Source organism: Terrapene carolina, unplaced genomic scaffold, assembly GCF_002925995.2.
Source record: "Terrapene carolina triunguis isolate 2854851 unplaced genomic scaffold, T_m_triunguis-2.0 Scaffold89, whole genome shotgun sequence".
NCBI classification, from domain to species: Eukaryota; Metazoa; Chordata; order Testudines; family Emydidae; genus Terrapene; species Terrapene triunguis.
Window position 1 is genome coordinate 11,179,120 of NW_020664440.1, and position 27,614 is coordinate 11,206,733.

Below are 27,614 nucleotides of genomic sequence, written 5' to 3' on the forward strand. Positions count from 1 at the left end.
TTTTCTCTTGTGCAAGAGGCAATCACACCAGCTGCAGGAGCTGTTGAAGGCTGGAAGCTCTAGTTGCATTGGTGGAAAAGTTATGCTGTCACTTTGCAACCTCAGGGGGAGGATTCCTCCATCCCAGCTTCCACGGAGATCTCCGGCATGCAGCCTAGCCACTTGGACTGTGCTGGTTCCAGAATATGAAATTACAGGGGCCACCCATGAGAACTTATCCATTTTGACTTAGATATATGCATAAGTCTACCTTGCTATTTGAATACACCCTATGCACCGCTTCAATTATGATTGGGAATACTTAATCTGCAAAAATAGTGAGGCAGCTTTATTTTGTTATCTAAAGTTCTGAACCTAAGGTACCTATATATTCCCCACTACCATAGTATCTGAGTGCCTTACAATCTTTAATGTAGTTATCCTCACAAAATCCCCTGTGAGGTAGGGAAGTACTATTATCTATGTACTAGTCATTTACTAAGGGCTATTGTCTTATTTGCTCTGGCTAACAGAGTCTTTTAGTTCAAGCATTTGAGGCTTATGCTTTAAGATCCTGAGGTCCCAGGTTCAATCCTTGCCTCTGATGGCTGCAGGCTCATCAGTCTCTATATGTGGCACAGCCATCATGAGAAGGGGACAGAGCACCACACAGAACGGGTGCAGTTACACCCCCATTTTACAGAAAGGGAACTAAGGGTTTGTCTACACTTTAAATGCTACAGCAGCACAACTTATGCCAATGGGAGAGGTTCTCCCACATCAGTGTAGGTAATCCACCTCCCTGAGAGGTGGTAGCTAGGCCGGTTATGTGAGTTTTTCACATCCCTGAGTGACATAGGTAGGTTGACCTAACATTTTAGTATAGACCAGGCCGAAGGCACAGAGAGACTAAGTGATTTACCTAACGTCACACAGGAAGCTAGTGGCAGAACTGAGACTTGAAACCCAGCTCTCCCAAGTCCCACGCTGGCACCATAATCACTGGACCAGCCTCCTTTTCTCCTGACACTGGTATGGACTGCCTGTTGCTCTGCCCATGTGAAGCCCTATTGAAGTCATGGGTGTGGCGACCTGGTGCACTGACATGCAATCCATTGCAGAATTGGAGCCTAAGTACCTATCCAAGGGAATGTTATTTTAAGGGCAAGCTTTTGTTTTTGTTTTAATTTAATTCATTAATTTTCTTGGCAGAGGCTGCAGCAGGACTTAAATCACTCACCTGCAGGGTTTTATATTTACTTCATGCTTTAATGATAAATGCTGGTTTTCAATAAAAAGTAAATTAACAACATGACATGCCTTTTATTTACAGTACTGTATTTTTATACTACTGTGTAATTCAACATGTTTGTTGACTATTTGTATTACTACTTATGAAAATTCCATGAAGGGCTATATTCCCTTTTAAAAGTTGACCTGCTTGGGGGAAAAAAAATGGTCTTGATCCTTTTTTGTTTTTATTATGATGTATAAAAAATAGCCAGATGGGGGTTTAAAAAAATCTGTGTTTTTCAAACTAACAATTCAAGCTTTTTCTGTCCTTGAAAATTCAATGGTGACTAGAGAACTAACTTCCCTAAAAACAAGACACCACAATTTGAGCAGGAAGGAATTTTTAGTTGGACTGTTTAAAGCTGTTTGGTTTTGTTAACACCCATCAGTGACTAATGGACATATTGGAGAACATCTTTTTTAAAATAGAGGACCGGTGTCTCTCCAAATAAGATCTAAGAACTCACAACAGACATGCTCTGAGACCCCAAGAGGGCCACTAGCAAAACTTAGGGAGACCATACTGGGTATTTCTGATATTTCAAAGGTGTAATACAATTGGGGAGGAGAGAGGAGGTAGGGTGAGGGGTAGAATGTTTCTAGCATTCTTTACACATCATATGCATGGTAAGAAGGCACAAGCTCACTTTTTAAAAAATCCTGTGCCTTCGCCTTTAATTTAGTTTACAAAAACGCAGTGTCAGTCCTAGTTTTAGCCAATTATAAAGGTGACTTGATTGAGGCAAAAGGAGGATGAAGACTTGCTCAAGGCCTCAAAGCTCCGCTCCTTAATCTGTTTAATTACTATGTCACACAGCCATAGATTAAAGTGATTCCAGGAGATGGAACCATTTCCACTTTGAGGTTTGAAGAACAGGTTCATAATGAACATAGTTTTATTTTTGACATGATTTTTTTTATTTCTTTCGTGGGTTTTCTTGTTTGTATTTAGATGTTATTTCAACAAACATACTACACCACAATACTATTGCTATGAGAAATTGTTTTTTCCTCAGACCATATACATTTCGTAAAACGGATGGTAAAATTGACAAAACAAGTCTCAATAACTGATGAAGATAAACATCTGTCAGTCTGAATGTGCCTGTATTAAAAGCATTCACTGTAGGATATACATTTTCACAAACATACGTTATCCCAAACCATAGATCGTCTCTATTGCCTCTTATAAACTTGTTGAGAAACACAAGGTCATTCTGCAAAAATGTCTGTCCTCCCATGCTGTTTTCCTGCTCTCCTGCTGGTTAATCCATCTCTGTAGATGCTATATTAAAGCTTTACAAGTCAGATTCTAAACTCCTATATAGACAGACCTTGATATGTAGCTCTGAAAATCAGCTCTGACACAGACAGTGCATATGATGAAGCAGTAGCTGGGGTTGGAATGACCCTGCTGAGAGATTAAAAGTCACTTTTGAGGCATCTAGATGAGAGATCTAGCCAGGTTGTTATTTCATACTCACCATCATGGCATCTAAGCACCCAACTGGCTTTTGTCCTAGCCTCTAGATGGATCATGAACTGAGAAGCTGGGTGATGAACTTTCTTCTCCACTCACATAGCATAGGGTTAAACTGGGAATCCATCCGGGATAATTAATTTTCTCCTCCCACTAACATTTAAGGGTGTAGGTTTAATATCTGGTGAAGTTCACTCTTCTTCCCCTATCATTGCGGTTTGGACCACAATAAATAAGTGAAGCAAATACAGCTTTCTGTTCAAAACAGCACTGAGATATATTCATTGTTATATAGACTTTGTGTTGATTAAGAAAAAAGAAATCTATTGCACTAGTTATTATAATAAGAGTACATGAGATTTCCCTGAAAATGAATATAGCAATTCATAAAATCAGAGGATCCACTTGGTGCTTATATAATAAGGGTGGGATTTTTAAAAGTGATTGTTGCTGGCCTAACCAAGTCGCCATTGAAGTCAATGGGAGTTTTACCAAAGCCTTCAGTTGAAGCAGTTAGGCCAATGCACAGCATGTTGAAATCTTACCCTAAATACATACAACTCACCTTCTTTCTGCTATTTTCTCTTTATTTCTTAGATGTTCCTGACCCACCAGAAGAGCTACTTCTCTCAGAAAAACAGAACAGAAGTGTTAGATTATCCTGGAAAGCAGGAGGCAGTCACAACAGTCCCATTTATGGTATGAAGGATTCTAGTACCATAGTCTTGCAATTATTTTGTCATTTATTATGTCATTACCACTAGAATAAACATATAAGGTTCATATACATACTTAATTGTTTTTATTTTTGAAGCACCTTTGTTATAAATTTATTTTCTCCTGTGCTTGCCATTGAATTTATATGAGCTTTAATTCAGAGTTATGCTTTTGGTATTATCTCTCTCATTTTTATTTTTCTCATTCCAGAGTCCATTGTAGAATTTGAAGCGAATCGTTGGGAGCCTGGGAAGTGGCAGGAACTCACAAGAATCCCAGGGAACAACACAACCGTTGTTTTATCATTGGCTCCTTATATAAATTACCAGTTCCGTGTTATATCCGTTAATGGTGTTGGAAGAAGCAAGGCTAGCACATCATCAGCACGCTATGAAACACCTCCCACTGGTACATACTGTCATCTCATTTCCTGGCTATATATTTTCTAGCATAATGTTCAATCCAATTTGTTCCATGAGGGTTTGAAATCAGACAGGGTTGCTTTCAGCCCAGTTTAAGTGATCTGGGACCAGATTTTTATACTTTTGCAAACCTGAACAACACCTTATTCTATGATTCGTCCCACTGAAGCCAAATGGGTCTCTATGAAGATGTAGTTATATTCAATAGTCTCTGAAAGAGAGAGGCCAGAGCTGTGACCCACACCAGCCAGAAGAGCTGGTACCCTGCGAAGGGGAGCATATGCCACACATTTGCCAAGTGTGGCACAGCAGCAGTGATCTCCTGCACCCTCTGAAACTCTGAAGCACATCATACTAAGTCAGGCACGATGGTCCAGGGGCTTCAGCTGGTTCTGTTCCTTAAAGCTACAATATAGCCCTTTTATATGAAAGCAGTTGCTAGATAGGATCTTTAGCAAGATTTATGGTGAGCCTCCCAGCAGCTCTGAACTTGTCACAAATCTCCATTCACAACACATTTCTCATTGTAACACAAAATGACTGGTTCCTGAAAGTACTTGCAGAGGCCAGCTGTTCAGCATTGCATAGTAATTTGCATTGCCCCAGCAATTTTTTTTTATTTTTGCTTTAGGTTTTGTTTTTGTTTTTTTTACGTATATCGGCTCAGCTTCTTCCACAGCTTTTCAGCTCTGTGTCACACACTAATGATACACCTTCTGTTTTTCCATTCCCAACAGGGGGAATGTCTCTTCAGAATAATCCCCCTACATCTGGTACTCTGAAATCCAAAAAGTCAGTTTAGAGATATCGACTAAAACTAACCAAGAAAGCTGCCCAAGATCAAACCATATAAACTACATATTTGTTCACTAACCCTCTGTTGTGTCAAGTCATTATGTTTAATCATGGGTTCTTTATTTACATGTTGGTTAGTTGCAACAAAGCCAAATCATTTCAAGTAAGGATATTAGCCTGGCACTTTTCACATCTACCTGGTTGTTTTGTGAAGATGTAGGGCATAGGGCGGGAGGGGGAAAAAGACAGGATTAATAAAGGACAGATGGTGTAAACTAATTTTATTCATTCTACTGTTATAGCTCCAGACAAGAACCCAGAAAACATCCAAGTCGAAGCTTCTGAACCAAATGAAATGGTTATGAAATGGGAGGTAATTTAAAAGTTCCTAGCCGTGATATTATATGTGAAATGATTTCTCCTTTCAAGCTGAAGATCCTGAAGCATTACTGAAGTTATCAGATCATGTTAAGAGAGTACCCACATTTTCAATATGGGTTTCATGGGTTTCTTCCTGCTATCTGTCTTCTAGTAGTCATTAGTAACTCCATGGATGAAATCTGAGGACCACTGAAGTCAAAGGCAAAGCTCCTATTCACTTCAATGGGTCAAGGATTTCTTTCCTTCCTCTACTGTTCAAAGATACATTTTTGACATCTATGTGACAAATGCTATGGAAAAATGTAAGAAGGCCTGTAATACACAAGTGTGTAGCGGGGAGAAGAAATCCCATATATAGCACATATAGCAAGAGCTGGAGAAGGTCATTAGTGCAAGTGTCAAAGGAATCTGTAGAAGTATTGAGGACAGAATTACAGCCTTCAGATTTCCAGACTGTTTGTCTGTAATTTATGTGCCATCTGTTCAGAGGGATATATTTTCTCTTTAATTCCAAACAAGTTTTAATAATTGTAGAAGGAATGTATTTTGTGTAACTGGAATAAAACACATTTTGCACTGGATTTGGAAAGATTATTTTCCACCCTGGTTCTAGCAGAAATGAACCATACAAATTTCCACAACCTGAATTTTCATTTTAGGTTGGGTGTAGAGTGACCAGACCTCTCGATTTTATAGGGACAGTCCCGATTTGTGGGTCTTTTTCTTATATAGGCTCCTATTACCCCTCACCCCCGTCCTGATTTTTCACATTTGCTGTCTGGTCAGCCTAGTTGGGTGTAGCCCAGAAGTGAATGTGACCCACTAAGCCTATTGACTTACTTTATTGTGAAACTTCATTCTACAAAATATTCCATAGTCAGTGAGAACAATTCTATGTTTATAAGCAGTTGCATAGATGCGCAGACAGCATATGTTGTTGTTAATTATTTGTACTGCTAGCTAGACATAATCTCTGCCCAAAAATCTTACAATCTACAATTCAGTTGTAGCACAACAATTAAAGGTGAGAATGGAGTGGGATTGGATAGGTTTAGATAAATAAGAACAGACAGGGATTCTGGGTTCATTTAGACTATTTTTGGAAACAAATATTTTTATTTAGTTTGCTTCTTGTAGGCTTTGCAGCAGATCTTCTATGCCTGATACATACCGAATGCTTTATTTCCAGCAGACAAGGACCTGATATATACACACACTGATTCTGCAAAATGATGTTAATCTGCCTAGTTTGGATTAACAGATCAGATGAGCATTAGCAATAGGATTTTCAGCCAAGGCTTTGCAGCGTTAAGCAAGATCAAAATAATAATCGAGTGGGGCTGAAATTTAACCCTAAACTGGAATTTATTTTCCAGCAGGGGGGAGGGATAGCTCAGTGGTTTGAGCATTGGCCTGCTAAACCCAGGGTTGTGAGTTCAATCCTTGAGGGGGCCACTTAGGGATCTGGGGCAAAATCAGTACTTGGTCCTGCTAGTGAAGGCAGGGGGCTGGACTTGATGACCTTTCAAGGTCCCTTCCAGTTCTAGGAGATAGGATATCTCCAATTATTTATTTATTTTCTTATTTTCTTTTTCGTGCGTTAGTAAATGATCAATTTTCAAAGTACCGTTCAGGTTTTAGTCAAGGGGATTTACAAAATTAAATCCCTGTGTAATGCTTTGGCAATGCAATGAAGAAGTCAGGATGTAAATATTGATGATCATTTTAAACAGTCATGTGCTCCTAAATATTATGCAAAATTATTAATAAATGACAATTCAATTAATTACATTATTAATGCAATTAATTAAAAATAATTCAAATTAAGTCAATTTAAAATGTGATCCAGCAAATACTTTAAATATAGAGTTCATGTGATTTGTTGGATTGGAGCTATAGTGTTTATTTTAATGCGTCTTATATATGGAAAAAATGTTGATTGAATTATTAACATTTTTGTGGCTTATATACATTAAATTAAATTCTAAAAGTAGTTTGACTTATAAAAATACATTGTTCAAGTCTAGATCTGAGCAAAATTTTTTGCACAAAACTTTGTCAAAAAATACAAATTTGGTGACACTGAAACATTTAATGAATTTCTGTTAATTTTGCCAAATTGTTTTGGTCGTAAAGATAACCTAAAAAATTCTGAAAAAAACGTAAATGTTTTGATTTTGAGTTTTTCTAAAGGAAACATTTTGATTTTTTAGGTAAAAATGAATGTTCCTTTCAAAAACATTTAAAATGGTCAAAACTGAAATATTTGAATTTAATTAAATATTTTTTGTTCAACCTGTTTTGTTTAATCTGGTTCCACCACAAACATTGTTTTAAAAAGTTTTTTGGACATGCCAGTGAACCTACACTCCCCCACAACAACTGAAGTAAATGGCAGCCTTTCCATTGACTTCAAAGGCTGCTAGATCAGACCCTATAAGGCCTGGCAACTGAACTAGCCTATCAATAAGGGCGAACACCTCAGCTTTTTGATGAAAAATGGCTTGTTTTTTGTAAATGAAAATGTTCTGTCAACCTTTTCATCTCTTCCTAAATTTTCTGATTTCTAAACTAAAAAAACAACAACTGAAAAAATGCTTTAAAAATTGAAAAGATTTTATGCAAAACAAACCATTTTTTTCTAAAATGTCTACAGAAAACCCATACCATTTTCCAACCAGCCCCAGCTGACATCATTTTATGGATTCATTCTTTCCTTATATTACAAAGAGGTTCCTCAACAAAGCAGTAAAAAAAAAAAAAAAAAAAAAATTGAAGCACAGCTATTACCCGTTAAGTGTCCAGATCTAGTTGGGTGGAGAGAGTGTGTGTGTGTGAGGGGTGGGGGAGGAGTGGTTGGTGCATATTTAATATCTTATAGGATAATCTCAACTTATTCATAAATGATCTGGAGAAAGGGGTAAAAAGTGAGGTGGCAAAGATTGCAGAGGATACTAAACTGCTCAAGATAGTTAAGACCAAAGCAGACTGTGAAGAACTTCAAAAAGATCTCACAAAACTAAGTGATTGGGCAACAAAATGGCAAATGAAATTTAATGTGGATAAATGTAAAGTAATGCACATTGGGAAAAATAACCTCAACTATACATACAATATGATGGGGGCTAATTTAGCTACAACTAATCAGGAAAAAGATCTTGGAGTCATCGTGGATAGTTCTCTGAAGACGTCCATGCAGTATGCAGTGGCAGTCAAAAAAGCAAACCGGATGTTAGGAATCATTAAAAAGGGGATAGAGAATAAGACGGAGAATAACTTATTGCCCTTATATAAATCCATGGTACGCTCACATCTTGAATACTGCGTACAGATGTGGTCTCCTCATCTCAAAAAAGATATACTGGCATTAGAAAAGGTTCAGAGAAGGGCAACTAAAATGATTAGGGGTTAAGATTAAAGAGGCTAGGACTTTTCAACTTGGAAAAGCGGAGACTAAGGGGGGATATGATAGAGGTATATAAAATCAGGAGTGGTGTGGAGAAAGTGACTAAGGAAAAGTTAAGTATCAGAGGGGTAGCTGTGTTAGTCTGGATCTGTAAAAAGCAACAGAGAGTCCTGTGGCACCTTTAAGACTAACAGATGTATTGGAGCATATGCTTTCGTGGGTGAATACCCACTTGCGTCTGACGAAGTGGGTATTCACCCACAAAGGAAAAGTTATTTACTTGTTCCCATAATATAAGAACTAGGGGCCACCAAATGAAATTAATGGGCAGCAGGTTTAAAACAAATAAAAGGAAGTTCTTCACACAGCGCACAGTCAACTTGTGGAACTCCTTGCCTGAGGAGGTTGTGAAGGCTAGGACTAAATCTCCATGAATTTATCCAGTTCTCTAAGTCCATTAATGGCTATTAGCCAGGATGGGTAAGGAATGGTGTCCCTAGCCTCTGTTTGTCAGAGGGTGGTGATGGATGGCAGGAGAGAGATCACTTGATCATTACCTGTTAGGTTCACTCCCTCTGGAGCACCTGGCATTGGCCACTGTTGGTAGACAGGATACTGGGCTGGATGGACCTTTGGTCTGACCCAGTACGGACGTTCTTATGTTCTAATCTAAATTTTAATGACCCTACTTGCTGTGCCACATAAAAATTTGAGATAAGTTGTGTTTTACTTTTAATGAAGATTACATATATTTATATTACCATAAAACTAAGAAAACTTGCAGCAAAACCTGTTAGTGCATTCTATATGTAGAAAGATATACTTTAGTAATTAACCTGTTTTAAATCCAGCTGTTATTCCCCCATGCTGTTCTAAAAATTATAACACTTTTCCTACAGCCATCTTAAAAACAATATGATGGGGAAGATTATTTTTTTCTCGCAAAATATTGTAGTGTATGGCTTCAAAATTATTCTCCACTTAATCTGCCATTTTATGATTATAGCAACAAAGGCAGATCAGTATCCCTTTAACTTCTTTTGTAGCCATTGAAACCCATGGAGCAAAATGGACCAGGACTGGAGTACAAAGTCAGCTGGCGACAGCAGGGAGTAGAGACAGACTGGAACGAGGAAACTGTGAAAAAACATTCCTTGACATTGAGGAATACTCCTACCTTTGTGCCTTATGATATCAAAGTCCAAGCTGTAAACAATTTTGGATCTGGTCCTGAACCAAATGTTACCACTGGATATTCAGGAGAGGACAGTAAGTAACTGAAACATTTTTGTAAAAATGTATGGTGTAGATGATCCTTACATTGCAATATAAATGGATAACGAGTATTATTAGACCTGCTCACAATTAAAAATGCTTAAATGTCACTCACTAGTGATCAGCATGTTGGAATACTAAAAGAAACAGAAGTATTATGTGCCAGTTTTCTTACTATGAATTTTAGCTATCAAGGGCTTCATTTTCAAAAAGGTCAGTTATGCTTGCATATACAAAACTGAGTGTACAATTGCTTGCCTAAATTGGCACCTAGTCATGGCTCCAATCCAACAAAACATGTTTAATGTTAAGCACTTTAACCCATTCACCTCAAACTACAGGGGGTAAAATACTCTACAGGTAGATGCACATATTCAGTTTGTGGGCATTTTAGAATTAAAATAGACCATTCAGCTTCTGCATGCCAAAAAGAATGCGGGAAATTGCAAAAAGAAGTGACGTATGCCCCTTCAGTGCACCCCTGGGTGTAGGGTATCCAAAGGCGGCAAGAAAGAGGATGACTATGGCTCCTTGACACAGTTTACAGAATGGGCCAGCCACACTGAGGAAAGCAGGTGGCACTATCTTTAAGGATCCCCCCTAAACATTGAGGAATGTGTCAACACTAGAGTTGCAGTGTTTCCAAGTAGTATCACAGCCCTGCATGTGCAGTCAACACCTCAGTATATTTTACATTCCATATTTTGAGTACATTTTTGTCCATGACACCAACACACCTATCCTTTCTGCATCATGCAAGAAACAGAGTACTTTCTCATGAAATGACCTTCACAATCATCCCTTTCAAACTGGATCTATTTGTCCTGCTTCTAATATGTACAGTTTGCAGCCACACCAATATTTTACTCAGTATTATTGCTTTTTATAGAAACTACTCTTACAATTGTGAGACAGAGTCCCTGATTTTTTAAAAAGGTCCCAAACAGGTCTTTAATTTTGCGAGTGCAACTTTGATCTTTCAAATAACTGAGGATCTGGTTTTGTTCCTGTCATAATTGGAGGCCAGCTCTCAAAGTGAGGTCCATCATTGACAACAAGGTTCTTTCCAATGTCTGTACTGTGTCTTTCTTCTTAAATGACTGCCTTGATACAAGCAATCAGCATTTGTGCCACAAACATCTGTTCATAGATTTGAAGCCCCTAAGGGACTGTTATGATGTTTGCCCCAGTTTCCCAGATAAGCATATTTGATACTTTTTTTGTAATATCAGCATCAGCCTGTGATACCAACAATCTACCTGTACCTGCCAATCCCTCACACCACAGTGCTCTTTAGTAATCATGTTCCTCCAGTGAACACTAATGCAAAAATGACAGCACTAGTGCTGGGTCAAAGCTGGTGGAGTTAATACAAACATGCTTCTGGCTACTGTAAGATTGTGGAAGTCCCTGCTACAATATCTAGACTATTGGACAATAGTCCTCCTAATTCCCCCTGACACTATATCATATTTTTTCTCCCCTCTGTTGTTTATAGAATCAATGTATAAAAGACATTGGGAGGATTTATATTCCCCAGCTGCAATGATGAAAAGCCAAGATTTCCTTCAGCAGGCAACCCAGTTAAGCAAGAGCAGCAAAAAATCTTTTTAGGATTTAGGGATTTAAATCAATGAGGGAGTAAACACCAGTGTAGCCAGCTAGCACAGGGAGCCAAGATTCCCTGATACAAATGACAAATGCCCAATGCATTAGTAATTAGCAGCAGGAGCTGAGGACTGCTGGCAAGCAAGGGTCAGAAGTGTCTGCAAATGTACATGTTTCAGATTTTGCAGCTTAATCTTATTATGTAAAGTCAGGCAGTTTTCATCCCATGTCTGAAACCTTCAAGTTGTTTTCCTAACAGCAAAATGGATGGACAGCTTGAATGGCCTACAAAAAAGCCTGCAAGAGATTAGCCAACTGAGACAACTGTTTACTTTATTACTTATTCAAATGGACAAACAACCAAAATCCTTCTTTAATCCATCATGCTGTGCACTAGCCACTGCTGAACTGAATTATTTTGTAGATGTTACACCAGGGCTGTTCCTCCAGCCTCTCTACTCTGACTCTCTTGACATAAATTTAGTCTGTGCCCCAAATAGGTGCTATAAAAGCCATCGTTATCATCATCAAAACATTTAAAAAAAAACGCTCAAAAAGGAAACTCTTATGAACATTATACAAAGAAACTAACCCTCAATTAGGTTTTGTTTACGGATTCCGCTGAATGACCTGTTCTAAGTAGATGAGTTATTAATGTTTGGAAAGTAGCTCTTTTACATGGCCAGTGATTTTTGTCATATTTCATTTTTCTGATAGTTTGTTAATTTAAAGCCTGACCCTCTAAACACTTACTACTGGGAGTCTCAATGAGACTGTTTATGGCAGTAAACAATAATCATCCCCTACTCCCTGGTAGTGAGTGCGGGGTTGGGACATGTGGTTTTTCACGGTCACAATATTAACACCGAACAACATATCACCTGGTAGATAGTGAAAGTAAGTAAAAAGGGAGATTTCTCTGTGTGTGTTCAGTTTAACTTGCAATGTGCTTTCTATGGACCTGATCCTGTATCCACTGATGTGGCATTGACTCTGGGTCTAGTTATTTCAGATGCTGGAGTAGATTTCTTGATGTTCTGTGGTGGTTAAAACCCGGCTCTTTAACCAGTTGATTTCATTGTAAAAGAAAATTGCGTAAAGAAAGAACTCTAACTCCTCATTAAAAAAACAATCTTAATCACAATATTTTTTTTATCCTCACTGATACAGAGGTGATGGGCCCCCATTTGGAACTGAACTGGGGAAATCTCCAGATTTCAAAGCATGAGTCTCTATAACTTGAACCAGGCTGGGTAGCTGGGGGACACTATGATCTTGTCTACGCTTGCCTACCTTTGGTGTGGCATGTAGGATATGTGTAACTACACAGCACAGTGAAAGGAAGGCTACATCCACACTGCCTGCAGTGTGTAGCTACAAGTGACAATAAAAGACACCGACATGGGGGAGGCAGTGTGGAAAGACTCCGGAGAGCTGCCAAAGACTTTTCCCTCTGCCAGAGACTTTCACTGTGGCAGGGAAAGATTTCAGCACTCCCTGCAGCTGGAGCCTCTCTGTGGTGGGGAAAGGCTCTGAAAACAGGGAGGCCGTGGGACACGACACTGCTAAAAATAGCAGTGTAGACATCAGAGGCACTGCTTTGGCATGTAGAGACCCGTATAGGGCACACCCCCCAGATTTCAGGCATGTAGGGCTCTCTACCGTACTCACCATCTGTGCTGCTATTTGTACCCATGCTAGCTGGGCATGCAGTGTCTGTACTCTATCTATATGTCACCACAAGTGTAGAGCTACTCTTTGAAAATAAATCCTAGGGAGTATCCTTAGTATGTAACACCTATGTATTTACAGTTCCAGATGCTGCTCCTTCAAGTGTAACGGTGGAAGTGATGAATAGTACACTAGTTAAAGCGATCTGGTCCGGCATTCCAAGAGACCGTGTTCGTGGACACTTAAAAGGATATAAGGTTTTCATAATTTATTCTTTAAATAATCCGATGTCTTTTCATGCTGTGTTAGGTGAATCCTGTCTAAGTTTAAAGTAATTGCTGTGAGGTTGGGGGAAGTCAATGCAGTGTTCATCCCCATAGAACTTAATCTGTTACAGAATTGCCCTTCTCAATACAGGTCATTTGGTGGAAAACAAGGAGTTTGCTGAACGGAAAACAACATCGCCCAGACAAACACTTCCTAACATTTACAGGAGACAGAAACTATGGCATGATTCCTGGTCTAGAGCCATTTAGTGAATTTCACTTAACCGTTTTGGCTTTCAATGCAAAAGGAGCTGGACCTGAAAGCTCTCCAGCCATATTCCAAACTCCAGAAGGAGGTAAGAAAAATTAAAATATGGGGATGGAAGAAATTAAACAAACATCTTCCTTGAAACCAGACCAATTAATTCTACTAAGAACTCTGTGTGACTCTAAATTATTATGCTGGAATAAAAAAAGGGTTTAATACAATTATCCAATAGAAGAGTCCAAGTCTGTTCAGTAAATGGGAGTTAACAAGGTTGAGGACTCTCAAAAGGTGTTTAGCAGGCATCTTGCTGAATCAGATCCTAAGCATCTAACATATGTTGACTGAGAATGGAGAATTGTACATATTGGATGAAGTTATATGCCATACTAACAGGAATGTATGTAGACTGAGCAGCTAAAATATGATCTACATTCAGTGAAACTAAGCTAATTCCTATGTTTTCCAGTCCCTGAACAGCCACATTTTCTAAGAATACTAAACTTTGATAAGGATTCTGTCACTTTGTCATGGGGTCTTCCCAGAAAACCAAATGGCTTCCTTACTGGCTACATTTTGCAATATCAGATAAGTAAGTACATGTTCTACTTTGATGTAGACTTTTAGCAAATAGATCGTATTTAAATCAAACATTATTTTAATATAAAGTTATTTAAAATAGACAGTAACTTAAAACTAATCCTTTTAAATTTTAAGTAACAATTTGTTCAGCACAGAAAAAATGTTCCAACATTACAGATGTTAGTTTAGCCTGCTGGGGGCAGGCCAATTCCATTTTCCAGGGGAAAAGGATTTCAGCATATTCTTTTTCCGTCTAGATAAGCTCAAAGTGCAATCATGATACATTCAAAGACTCTCAGACTAATCAAATCATGTAATAAATGTTTTCAAATTCACAGACAGTTAACCCAATAGTTAAATAGTGCAGAGAAAATTTATAGCTGTTTTTAGAAATGCACCTGACTTTTCAAAGAAGAAATAATTTGTGATGATAATGCATGAGTCATGTGCATAGGCTTAGAATCTTTAAACACACATAGTTGGTACAGCTGGGCAAATAATGCAAACTTTTTTTTTGGTGAATATTTATTCAGATTTTTTAATGATTTCAATTCAGCAAATGCTCTCCTCCTGTTTGTAAAAAAAACCCCTACATTTAGAGTCAGGGTAATTACTGCTGAGTCATGTGAGCAAGTGGGTCCAATGATGTGTAAGCAGGATATCAAGGAAATAGAAATGTTTCTTTGGGGCCAGAAGGAGCTAGAACAGATATGGTTCTGGAGCAGCCAAGCTCAGGGAGGAAAGTTTATGTAGAATTATTGTTTGAGTTACCAGTACAGCCAAACACTGGGGGTAAGTTTGGATATTAATTCAATGTACTCTGTTGAGGATGGAGTGGGCATACAACACACGTCGCCAAAGAAATTGTTTGCTATGAACTTTTTGCTCAGCACTGATCCTTACTAAGGCAACTGCACTCTTACTTTTGTAGTACTTTTATAGGGGTTGGATGCTCTCCATTTTTGGAGAGGGCCAACTATCGGTGTTCAAGAGGCCATTCCTTATATAGCAGCCAGCTACTATATTTCCTGCAAGCACCCCATAAACTTGTATCATGGCTGCAGGCCTACCAAAGTTTAAGGACCTAGGTAGGTGTTTGGGAGTAAAATGAAAATCCAAGAACAGTCTCAATTAATGTGCATTTAGGGTTCTAGACAAACATTTTGCATAGCTCTAAAAGTCAGACCTTTTTTTTTTTTTTTAGTAACTAAACCTCTAGAATCATAGAGCCTTTTCAACTATCATAATACCCAATCGTGTAGTTGATTGATTTAGACATGGTAAATCCCATTTGAAGACTCACAAATGTATCAGGGTAGTAAGATATACATTTATTTAAAGTGCCCTCCTTCCTACTTACTGTAAACTGCATCTTTTCCATCAGCTTTCGTGACACATTCGCATTTTGGTAACATTTAGCTGCCATGCCTGACTGAACTCTATTGTTTCTCTTTCAGTAAATGAGACAGATGAGATTGGAGCATTGAATGACGTCAATATTACAAACCCGTCAACTTTCAGCTGGAGGTTTTCAAATCTGAGCTCCAGCACCAAGTATAAATTCTATGTGAAGGCCTGTACTATAAAAGGCTGTGGGAAACCAATCACAGAAGAAGGACTAACAATAACAGAAGGGAGTAAGTTAATGGGGGTATAATTTAATGATGAGGAGTTTTAATGATAATGCAAAATCCATTGAGAATATTCCAGCTTTGACATTTTCCTCTCTAATTAGAGAAAATTGTTTGCTTTTAAATTTGCTTTGCCTTCGCACAATCAATGAACTTTTAAATGTAGGAATCCAGGTACTCCAAAAACACAAAAAAGGTTTAGCTATTCCATGTCACTATGCAGCAGCTTCAACCAACCAATCAGCTCAGCTGATTTTTATCAAAACTAGCAGCTTGCATTTAGTAACCACTAACAGGAAGTTGGAGAACAATAAAAAAAACATTTTCAATAATATTGTACGGCCATATTCTGCCCTTAAATGGACATTTTGGATTCCGAGAAATATTAAAAGCCATGTATTGTCATTTGAGGGCAGAACTTGGGATCCCACAAATCAAGATTAACATAAGGCTAACAGTAGTGCACTTGCTCCATACATAGCATTATTTCCCCATAAACTAACACAGTGAAATACATTTGTAGGCTACTTGCTGTCCTCCTAAAACCCTAAGGTTCAATGATTTACAAGAAAATTAGAAGAACAAGCCAGTCTGTCTCATTCAACTGAAATAAATACACTGTGCTCTGCAACTCTGAAAGTTCTACTGTACCAATGAACAAGTTCCTAGATATTAATCAACAATGATTGCTTTTGACATACCACAGCAAAGGACAAAGAATGTGATAAGCAGAAATGGCCTGGCTTCATGATTTTTAACACTGATGACATATTGTAACCATGTAACTTAATATCTTAGCTGACTTTCACCCTGCATAGTCTCTTCAGGTGCTGAAGCCAAAGTCCAGTTCCTGGCAAAAAATGATTCTTAATCCAGTTAACGTAGCAAGCCTGATTTCAGGATCCAGTCACTAAGTAGCGGTTAAGGCCCCATCTGAGAAACAGAGACACCCCATCTCCTTTTGTCTTCTTCCACATGATTTAATCCTTAATATCCTTAATGAATGTTTGTGCATAAACACTGGTTGTGCATGTGATGCCTCTCAGTATCCTTCCGAATCCATGCATGGATCTAAAGACAAATTTCCCACTTTTGCATCCCATACAGAATGTCAAATATTGCCTACCCAATGATGAAATCAGCAGCTCACTTAATTACATCTCTCTCTCACACACACACACACACACACACTCGTGCTCTCCTTGGACTTCAGAAAATCTCCAGTCATACTTGCAGTCTGTGAGAAATTATTTCCATGAATCAGCCTACCCAGACCAGAGTACCACATCCAAATCTGGGTCCAGGATTCCATCTCTAACTAATTCCACACATAAACATATTCCCTTGCTCATTAAATCATTCAGGAAAGTTCTTAAGATACCGGCAGATACCAAGGTGCAAAATATTCTATTATTCTCCCTTTGTAGTTCATGTGGACTCCCATCATCAAAACTGCTTGAATGATAATGCTGCCCTCCCAGACCCAATACCTGATAGGTAAGGTTTTCTATCACAGACCAGTTCTTATTTCATTTAAGTGAGCAGACTCACTGTAGGCTGGGTTATTCTGCCACATTCTTCCCCTCAGGTAACTGGCTGTGGTTGCATTACTATACTGATCAGAAGGCTGAACTGATGCCTTTTCACTGACCTAAGTCAAGCCCACCCATACACTGCATACGTCCTCCAAAACCACGGTGCAGCTGTTTCAGGGCCATGCAGAATCTGGCGCTATATTAATAAAGGGCCTCTATTTCCAGCATCCTTTTTGTTCCCCCTGTTTATTATACTATTAAGGGAAGTGTGAATTTTTTGCTGGTAGATGAGATTAATGGCTAAATTGAAAAAGATAACTTTAGAAATCAGATTAAAATGAGTTAGAGTTTTGTTTTTGACAACAAAATTTCTCTCTCTCTCTCTCTCTCTCTCTCTCTATATATATATATATAATTAATTTTATTTTATTTTATTTTAATTTGAGCCCAGAAAAATACAGTGCTTCTTCATTAGCCATTTATTCTTGTATTCTTTGCTGAGATCAGGAGTCCTCTATTTGGTCATTTAGGATGTTGTTATTAATTTTCACAACCCTGTGTAACATGCTAGGTTTTAAAAGGATCTTTGTTGGTAACGCTGTCAGTAACATATGGCTAGGAAACATGATAAATAGAAATTTTGACATTTAATTTTCCCCATGTTTTCTTTCTTTTCTTTCAAAAGATTTTGTTGGCAATGGCAGCAAGGGATTCTACTAAAAGTCAGAGCAGCAGATTGCACATCAAATAGAATAGCATAACCTCTGTAAATTCTAAGGGTCCTATTCTGCTGTTACTTTTGTGCCCTATTCCACAATTTTTTCAAGTAATTTAAATGAGAACCACGTGACAGTTCCAATGTCCATCCTTAGATACAGCTCTGCAGCTTACACTGAAATCCCAGAGGAGTTTTATGTAATTATCTGAAGGCTAAATTGGTCCAGACTCATTTAAAGTATGCAAAAATCTACGTCGTTTGGCTGAGGAAATCACACACATTTCCGTGACTCTCATTTTTTAAGGTTAGGAATGGAGGGCACGCAAAATACAAAGAGGGTGATAAAATGTGTAACTATCTCAGTTAAACAAGTTACACAGTCTCTCAAAAAATGGAGTGTTTTCAAAAGTCAAGGCATATCAGTTAAAGTTGCCCAGATTTAAAGTGGCAGATTGAAAGTGTGGTTCTACTGTGGAATGAGACTCCATAAAGTAACATTCCATAATATTCAATGTGCTCCATTTTCAAAGAAAAAAGATGCACCTCTCTTATCTATTTTAGAGCTTCTGTAGCTCCCATGACTCTAGTATATCCAGCTGTCACAGGCTACATTGTGGGCTTTGTGAAATACACTGTCCCAGAGAAATACAGATATCTGGGTGGGTTGTGGATAGGTATTCAGTCATGTTTGGCTCCTGGCATATTTGACCTGACTTTATAATAGCTATATTAAAGTAAGTACTCATTTGTTTCCCATTATATCTGAAAACCAGTGAATTTATGCATTTTAACCTCAGGGGAGTAGGTTGTGCAGGTTGTCCTATAAGGAATGTCAGGCCCCAAAGCTGCTTCATACCACAGTTCCATGGTGAACTTCTGCATCACAGCACACAGGGAAGTGGGAAATGAACAGGCTGGGCTAGGGGAAGGGAAATCTTCTGTGTTATCCCTCAATGGGCTACAGCAGCTTTCTGCAGTCATTGCATGTCCTGGTGTGGAGAGAATTCCCCATCAGCCCAGAGCCTTGCTTGAGTCAGAAGGAGCCATTTCTCTATAGTTCCTTTAAAATGTGGTTCTCCTCTGCAATGTGTGTGCCTAGGGTCAAATCCAGTACTATTAACCAATGGTCTATAAGGAGCAGATGTAATCCTCCATTCATATCCTGCATGTCACTACCCTAACACCAATAGCACTAATAACTCAATCCACTATGTAACATACTGTCAATAGAGGGGAAGATTTCTTAAGTCAGCATTCTAACCGAAGTGAATATTTAGTGGCAAAACCCAGCTGAGATACAACAGGTGGTTGCACAGGTGATTGATAAAATACTGTGCAGAACTTGTGCCTACTGAGTTGCATGGAAGAGTCATGGGGAACCACAGGGAACACTCCATTTGCACAAAAGCTCAGATTAAGGCCTTTCATGACTAGAAAAAAATGACTCACAGTCGCACTTGAAATTAATCATAGAATCATAGAATATCAGGGTTGGAAAGGACCTCAGGAGGTCATCTAGTCCAACCCCCTGCTCAAAGCAGGACCAACCCCAACTAAATCATCCCAGCCATTTGTCAAGCCTGATCTTAAAAACCTCTAAGGAAGGAGATTCTACCAGCTCCCTAGGTAATCCATTCCAGTGCTTCACCACTCTCCTAGTGAAAAAGTTTCTCCTAATATCTAACCTAAACCTCCCCCACTGCAACTTGAGACCATTACTCCTCATTCTGTCATCTGGTACCACTGAGAACAGTCTAGATCAGGGGTCGGCAATGTTTGGCACGCGGCTCGCCAGGGTAAGCACCCTGGCGGGCCGGGCCAGTTTATTTACCTGCTGACGCAGCAGGTTCGGCCGATCGCGGCCCCCACTGGCCGCAGTTCGCCGTCCCGGGCCAATGGGGGCGGCGGGAAGTGGCGCAGGCGAGGGATGTGCTGGCCCCATTGGCCCGGGACGGCGAACCGCGGCCAGTGGGGGCCGCGATCGGCCGAACCTGCCACGTCAGCAGGTAAATAAAGTGGCCCGGCCCGCCAGGGTGCTTACCCTGGCGAGTCGCGTGCCAGAGGTTGCCGACCCCTGGTCTAGATCCATCCTCTTTGGAAACCCCTTTCAGGTAGTTGAAAGCAGTTATTGAATCCCCCCTCATTCTTCTCTTCTGCAGACTAAACAATCCAGTTCCCTCAGCCTCTCCTCATAACTCATGTGCTCCAGCCCCCTAATCATTTTTGTTGCCCTCCGCTGGACTCTTTCCAATTTTTCCACATCCTTCTTGTAGTGTGGGCCCAAAACTGGACACAGTACTCCAGATGAGGCCTCACCAATGTCAAATACAGGGGAATGATCATGTCCCTGGATCTGCTTGCAATGCCCCTACTTATATAGCCCAAAATGCTGTTAGCCTTCTTGGCAACAAGGGCACACTGTTGACTCATATCCAGCTTCCCATCCACTGTAACCCCTAGGTCCTTTTCTGCAGAAATCCTTTTCCCAATCGTTTTGGGTTGCCATAGGTTCTCGAGTTTCTTTTTCAGTCACCTAGAGAAATTATTCAATCAGTCATCATAGAGGTCGAGGGGTTTTTTTTGGAGGGGGGGGGGTTGGGGGGGAGGTAAGATGTAAAACAGGGATCATTTTGTTTGGAGAATTTTTACTAATGGTGGAAATTTCTGCCGCTCTGTAACATTTGCATTACATTGCAGAATATTTTTTTTTTAAAAAGTACAGTTTCAAAGTTAAATTATATTTTCAGTTTGATGTTAAAATGAATGATTGGAGATTAGCAAATTGTGATTTAGGATCAGCAGTTTTTTCTCTGCTGTGATAAGTATGAACCTGGGTGTAGAATTTATAGATTTAACATTGTTTAGCTTTTAGCTTTTTTTTGTATTTTTAGAGAGGGTTGATTAAATATTATAGGCTTATCTCAGGCTTAACTCCATGAAAGAATGTGTGCTGCTTCTGTTTAGAAAATGATTATTACTTCTACCTTTTTATTTAGGTAGCATTTCTTAAACTGCCCCCAAAACATTGACATAAGAAAACCTGATGATCAATATTGCTATACGTGTAATTAGCCACCTGAAATGATATACAAGATAACATTAATATATATTTTAAATGGAAAGAGAAACTCCTAAAAAAATAGAACTAAATCCCCCTCTGATATCCAGGCATCTGACTCAACAATCTTTGTTGCCAAATTTCATACTATCCAGAGCTACCAGTGATTTGCAGCATTGACAAGATACAGAATTATGTATGTTACAATGATTACTGTACATACAAAAATCCAAGTGTTAATGAAAAATCCAGGCACATGAAACAGTAACTATTGCTATATTTTTCAAAGGAGCCTAAGGAAGTTACATGTTCCAATCTCATTATAATTCAATGACAATTGGGCACCTACTTCCCTTGGGCTTTATTTAAAATCCCAGCCTGAGAATACTAACCTTTGACATCTCTCAAGATCATGATAGTAGCCTCTCATACAATAAGGTATGATCCTACTCAATTCTCATTTGCTACCCAACATTCTGAAAGACGAAAAACACAGTTTTCTTAGCCATATAGAATAACATCCTTATAGAGAGAATCATTTCTTGAACTATGACCAACTGATTGACAGGCCTTCACCACTATCCCATCATTTATACAACTCCTCAGGCAGCCTTCTGCCCTCTCAAGCCACACTGCTGATCTGCACATGTACTGGGAGCAACTCTGCAAGCCCTGGTGGTACATACAAGCTTTTCCTGAATCAGGGCACTGGTGATCACCTACTGCTATTCTAAGCATCATAAGCATTACCTAGTGAATCCTTTCTATAGTTAAATACCATCACACCTCTCCCATCTGTTACAGCCAGTAAAACTGTGGCCAGGAGCAAAAGGTGAACAGAAACAGAAATGGTGGTAAGACAAAATGAGCTAACCTCTCTTCTCTGCTTTGTCCAAAAGTCCAACAACCCAAAAGTCAAGGTGTATGGTCTGGGTGTCAAGCTAAGCAGGATGGCCTACTCATTTTCATCTAATGGATTTTAAGGATGTGAGGGTAATTGTAAATTACCAGTAAAAAAAGCTCTCTCCCAATCGGCACGAACTACCTCCTGGAATACAAAAGCCCAGAAGGTAGAGTGTAATTATGATGCATATTTATAAGCTTTTAATAGCCATTCAGTAGAGGAAAACTGATGAAAGTGTAGTTTAACTTTCCATTTATTCCAGGCAGATGTATTTAGACAGGTGCTGTTATAAATTAAAATATTACCTACAATTATAATACAACTGTAAGATTGCCAATCTTTTTTTTAATAAGTGAGTTTCATAACAGATGTGCTAACTTTTGGAGAACTAGCACTATAGTACGTCTTTAGGGGAGGTTTATCTTTGTTTTCCCATTATTCCATCGGTTTAAAAAAAAAAAAAAAGTATGTTCCATTGTTCTCATAAATCTCTAAATCCAATAGGAATATTGTAAAATTGCAGTTCAGTGTTTAATGTTCATGTGAATCCCATGATATGGCTGATAAATAGTAGTGGGGAGATGACAAATGCTGGTGGTATATTTTTATTACTAAAGCTTATTTCCTGTATTGTAGATTAAAAACCTAACCTAACTGCTCTCAGTTTTCTGAAGCTAATTTCTGCCGCGCACTGACCTTTCAGTATATCGAGTAAACATTTCCTTACCTTTCCTTAGTATATCTTTGTTTTCCCTGCTCAGGATTCTACACTATTTTTTCTAGTCCCTCTACCAATCCTTCCCCAGTTACCCATTATTTCTTTTCTATGGGTATTGTACAGTATTTAGTTTTATAATGCAGACCAGATTTACATGGAAAGAAATCACACACATGCAATCTCCACTGGACTCCTATCTTACATTTTAGAATACAGAAAATCCTTTATACAACATTGTGGTGCCAAATATCAAAGGTCGTGCAGAACTCATGGTGTAAAACTTTTTTCCCAATCAGGCCATCCCAATAAGGCAAAACACCCAATCCCTGATCCTGCAAAGCACTTAAGCACATGCTTAACTTTAAATAAGTGAGTCATGGCATTAAAGAAATTGACTTCAACGGGACAACTCACATGTTTAAAGTTAAGGAGAAGTTTAAGTGCTTTGCTGGCTTATGATCTCAGTGAGTAGAGCTACCAGATCAGACCTATGCTGCATACAAAAACTTCAGGACCAGACTCCAAAGAGAAACTGCTGAGCTCCAGTTCATTTGCAAATTTGACACCATCAGATCAGGATTAAACAAAGACTGTGAATGGCTATCCAACTACAGAAGCAGTTTCTCCTCCCTTGGTGTTCACACCTCAACTGCTAGCAGAGCACCTCACCCTCCCTGATTGAACTAACCTCGTTATCTCCATACTGATTTATACCTGCCTCTGGAGATTTCCATTACTTGCATCTGAAGAAGTGAGGTTCTTACCCACGAAAGCTTATGCTCCCAATACTTCTGTTAGTCTTAAAGGTGCCACAGGACCCTCTGTTGCTTTTTACAGATTCAGACTAACACGGCTACCCCTCTGATACTGGTAAATATGACTACCTTGTCTGGCGGACATCTTTAAGTCTTTGATGGCATTTATTGACCAACAGGATTAAAGTTCACATAGAAGAGCTTTATTTCTTGTTACTTTATGGGTAGCTTTTTTATGAAACACATTGTTCTGACATCCTGATTTTACAAAATGTAATTAAAATTTACCTGTAATGTCTTGTTGCTTAATTTGCAGTTTGATTAAAAAATTATAGCTCAGCTTCATGTACCGTAGTTCATTTTGTAAAATGTACCACTAGATGGATTAAGTTATGCTAATACACTGTGCTTCACCATCAGCATTATTCTAATTGAACATGTTCCAGTGGTCTACTAATTTAACTACTTATTGTAATATATGTATACTTGCCTTGGAAAACGTATCATGTCCAGCACCTTTAACCATGTCTATCCACTCTTAATCTCTTTTTCTTTTCCTTCAGCTATCAAGAAGGGCTAATCGCTCAAAGCTTTTTTGTTTGCTTGCTTACCAGTTTCAGTAGTAATCAGCATTGCTTTACTGTCCGTGTTATAAGCGCAAATTGGTCGAGCAATTTTTGAGCTATGCTGTGTGTATGAGTAACCACAAGATCCCTTTCGTTAGTTGACTTTAGAATGCTGACCAGCTAAATTAAGCAAATGAAGCAACTGAACAGAAGTAAAAAGGCATATGTTTTAATGCTTTCCTCCAAACTTTGGTGTCCAACGCTAGACCTGGGCATGGTTCTACTAAGGCCTGATTTGAAAGCCCATTGACATCAATGATTCTGAGCCTTTCTGTAGACTTTAACGGACTTTGGATCAGGCCCTAAATGTGGGTGCTGTTTTATATTCCTTGTGTAATTTTAGCAAAAGTTACTGCTTAAAATCCTGAAAGAGAGGATCAGTTATGATTCATTAGTATGACTTATACTATACTGTATCCAGGATGAGGGCAAATCCTTCTATCTTCACTGCAGTGAATTAACAGTTGCTTCCTTTTGCAATAAGCATTAAATACTTTTTTTTAAAGCATACACAATAAACCACTTATCCTGCAGTCCTGGATTCAGGTAAAACACCTATTCATGTCAAGGAGAGTTTTGAAAGCAAAAGGAGTGCAAGACTGACTTTGTTGGAAACCCACAGAAAAAATTGACTGCAAATACTTTTCATATAAATAAATATCATTTAGAACATGTAAAGATTGTATATGAAAATCCATTTGAAAGAAAACTTCAGGTATACCTAAAAGAGAGCTTTGTTATAGCTTCAGTACAAATGTGAAATAAATGGGGACAAGGAGATTTATTGTCTAAGGAAAATTTGAGTATAAATCCCAGTGTAATTGTTCGTATAAGAGATGTAATAATCTGTTTCAGGATAATATGGGCCTCAGTCTTGTCCCATATACTTCAATTAAATGGGAGATGGATCAAGCCACAGATTGTGTAAATAAACCCAGGCCATATTCAGTTGTGTTTTTTTTAATTAAGCATTCATTAGCTAAAGCAGATCTATAATCCTATATGTCATTCCTTCAATATTTACTTTGATCCTGCAAATTTAAAACAAACCCTTCATAAATCTCAGGATTATTTCAGTTTGACACTGATTTTATCCTGCAGAATATCAAAGAGCAAGTACAGAAAATGCTTTTCTACTTTTTTTTTTTCTTTTCTACCTTAAAAAATAAGAGAAACTATCCAAAGGCAAATGTTAAACATATTCATGTATGCTGTTTTACTATCACTTGTTATTTAAATCATTTGTAACTGTGCATTTCAGAATCCTGCTATTGAATTAATAGAATTAATCAATGTGACTTGACTATGTACATTTCATAGGTAAAGGGATCGGGAAGATTTCAGAAGCAGTAAATCCCACCCAAAAGTTTCACCCCATTGAGGCACTTGAGTCCGGAACTGAATATACAGTTCGTCTAGTGACTAAGAATTGGGTTGATAACAATAGCATTTTTGAAGATGTAATTGAGACGAGGGAGAGAGGTGAGATATGAAACCGTTTAGGGTGATAAATCCATTGTGATAAAACAAGATTATTTTATTTTTAATTTTTCAAGAAATAATGACATTACCTATTATGTGGTGCAATGAAAGTGAAATCTTAGCCTCTTGCCATGTACTTCAATAGGAGCAGGAATGAGTCCATCATTTTTCAATTCAGCCTTGTATTTTGTCTTCCCAGTAGTAAATAATGACATGTAAATAATTTCCAATACATATTATTTACAGGTTTTAGCTACCATGCCATTTTAATAGGGTAGGTGCTGTTACGTTTTACATCTTCAATGTGGCTAGCTGAGCAGTTTGCATGTATCCTAAACACTTTTAACTCTATTTCTGTCGCAAAACTGCTTGCATGAGAGGCTATCAATTTCTGTCCAACTTTCCTATTTGGCATTAATCCTCTAAATCAACTACTCCTTTGGAATTACTTATATATATTATGTTGCAGACACTTTATTTACTTAAATGTGAACATTATTCCTCATACCTATTATTTATGTCCTGTATTTTTTTTCTTTTTTACATTGAAAATGTTAGACTGAAATCAGTAAAGCAGTAAATAGCGATAGTTTGGTGTGATTCAGGTTTAGTTCAGAAAATATTAAATGGTGTTTTTTTTTTTTTTTTTAGTCTATTTTCCTCTCGTTAAATGTTTTTACTTCTCTCCTTTTACAAAGCTTATGCTGGCATTTATGAGGGAATTTCCACCCAAGGCTGGTTTATTGGACTGATGTGTGCCATCGCTTTGCTTACCTTATTGCTGCTAACGATGTGCTTTGTCAAAAGAAATAAAGGAGGAAAATACTCAGGTAAATGACTCTGTTGTCCTTTTTGAGATATTTATATAATAGCAGTCATTCTTCACACAAATAACTTCTTATTTAAGTGGAAATGCCTCAATATTTTGCCTTCGGTCCCCAACGGTTGAACTCATACCAACTGGAATACAAAATTTGTATTTGTGACTTTTAATAAATATAACATTGAGTGAATTTAAATAAACATTAACAAATCTTTACTCAGCTGATGAGATTCTGTGCTCCATTTGTAAGTGGTGCAGCACAGAACACTCACCCCAGAGGAGGAGACACTATAATGGCTTTAAGCCACCTTTGAACCTTCCTGATCCTGGGCTTCTCCGGGACTCCTTGGTGTAATTGAGACAGCCATGGGGGCCTGTCTAAGTTACAACATCCTCCCCGTGTTACTTTGTGTGCTGCTGCACTGCTCAGAATCAACATGGGGCTGTGATACGGCCCCACTCCTAGTTCTGCTCCCAGAATGCTCCATGACTTTTGAAGGGGTCATTGGGAGGCAGATTGATGGGCGCACTCTGTACTGCCAGTGTAACACTGACAGACCCCGGATGTTGGCGGGCAGGATTGAACCTGGGACCTCTGGAGCTAAATGCATGAGCCTCTACTGCATGAGCTAAAAGCCACATGGCTCTTAATTAAGGCTGTAGAGCAGACTCATTAATCTGTCTCTAAGTGGTTTCGGTGCCACTAGCAATCTTGTCACTGGTTAACATCTGAATAACTTTTCTCTGCTTAGAAAGATAGGGGTTTTATGCCCCAGAGTGGCCCTATGGGTTTCATTGTTTTAATTAGTGAGGGTATTTTACATGTGATTCAGGAAGCAGTTTCTGACAGAGAAGGTTTAGGCCATGATCCTGCATCACTGAAGTGAGTAGGGGCACCAGTTTGATCATCATATTGATAGATGGTCACTTTTCATCCAAGGTCTGTCACATGGAAATTTTGAGATTATGCCCGAGCAGGTTCACCCATTGTCAGTAATTTGATATGAATTGTGACTCCTTAAATGTCCTCTGACTAGATCTAGTCATTGCATTACATAGTGTGACAAAGTTCCTCCTCTATCTTGGTGGTTCCTGCGCCTGCGCTTATTGGCGGATTTTCTTGCCTAAGAGATTCACCATGTGGGTTGGGGAACAGCCCAGAGACCTTCCCCTCTGTAAGAACCCACAGTCCAGGTCAATTGGGAGGTTTGGGGGGAACCCAGG

At 38.7% G+C, this 27,614-nt stretch overlaps 1 protein-coding gene across 1 annotated transcript in view; it reads left to right on the forward strand.

The window, feature by feature from the left end:
* CHL1 (cell adhesion molecule L1 like) overlaps positions 1–27,614 on the forward strand; it is a 73,892-nt gene that overhangs the window by 39,700 nt on the left and 6,578 nt on the right. Inside the window, exons 15-24 of the mRNA XM_024195690.1 lie at positions 3,350–3,451; positions 3,680–3,877; positions 4,989–5,059; positions 9,520–9,742; positions 13,169–13,284; positions 13,445–13,649; positions 14,028–14,150; positions 15,598–15,777; positions 25,406–25,567; positions 26,266–26,397. Coding sequence (XP_024051458.1) covers positions 3,350–3,451; positions 3,680–3,877; positions 4,989–5,059; positions 9,520–9,742; positions 13,169–13,284; positions 13,445–13,649; positions 14,028–14,150; positions 15,598–15,777; positions 25,406–25,567; positions 26,266–26,397 — 1,512 coding nt within the window. The remainder of the gene's footprint in view (positions 1–3,349; positions 3,452–3,679; positions 3,878–4,988; positions 5,060–9,519; positions 9,743–13,168; positions 13,285–13,444; positions 13,650–14,027; positions 14,151–15,597; positions 15,778–25,405; positions 25,568–26,265; positions 26,398–27,614) is intronic.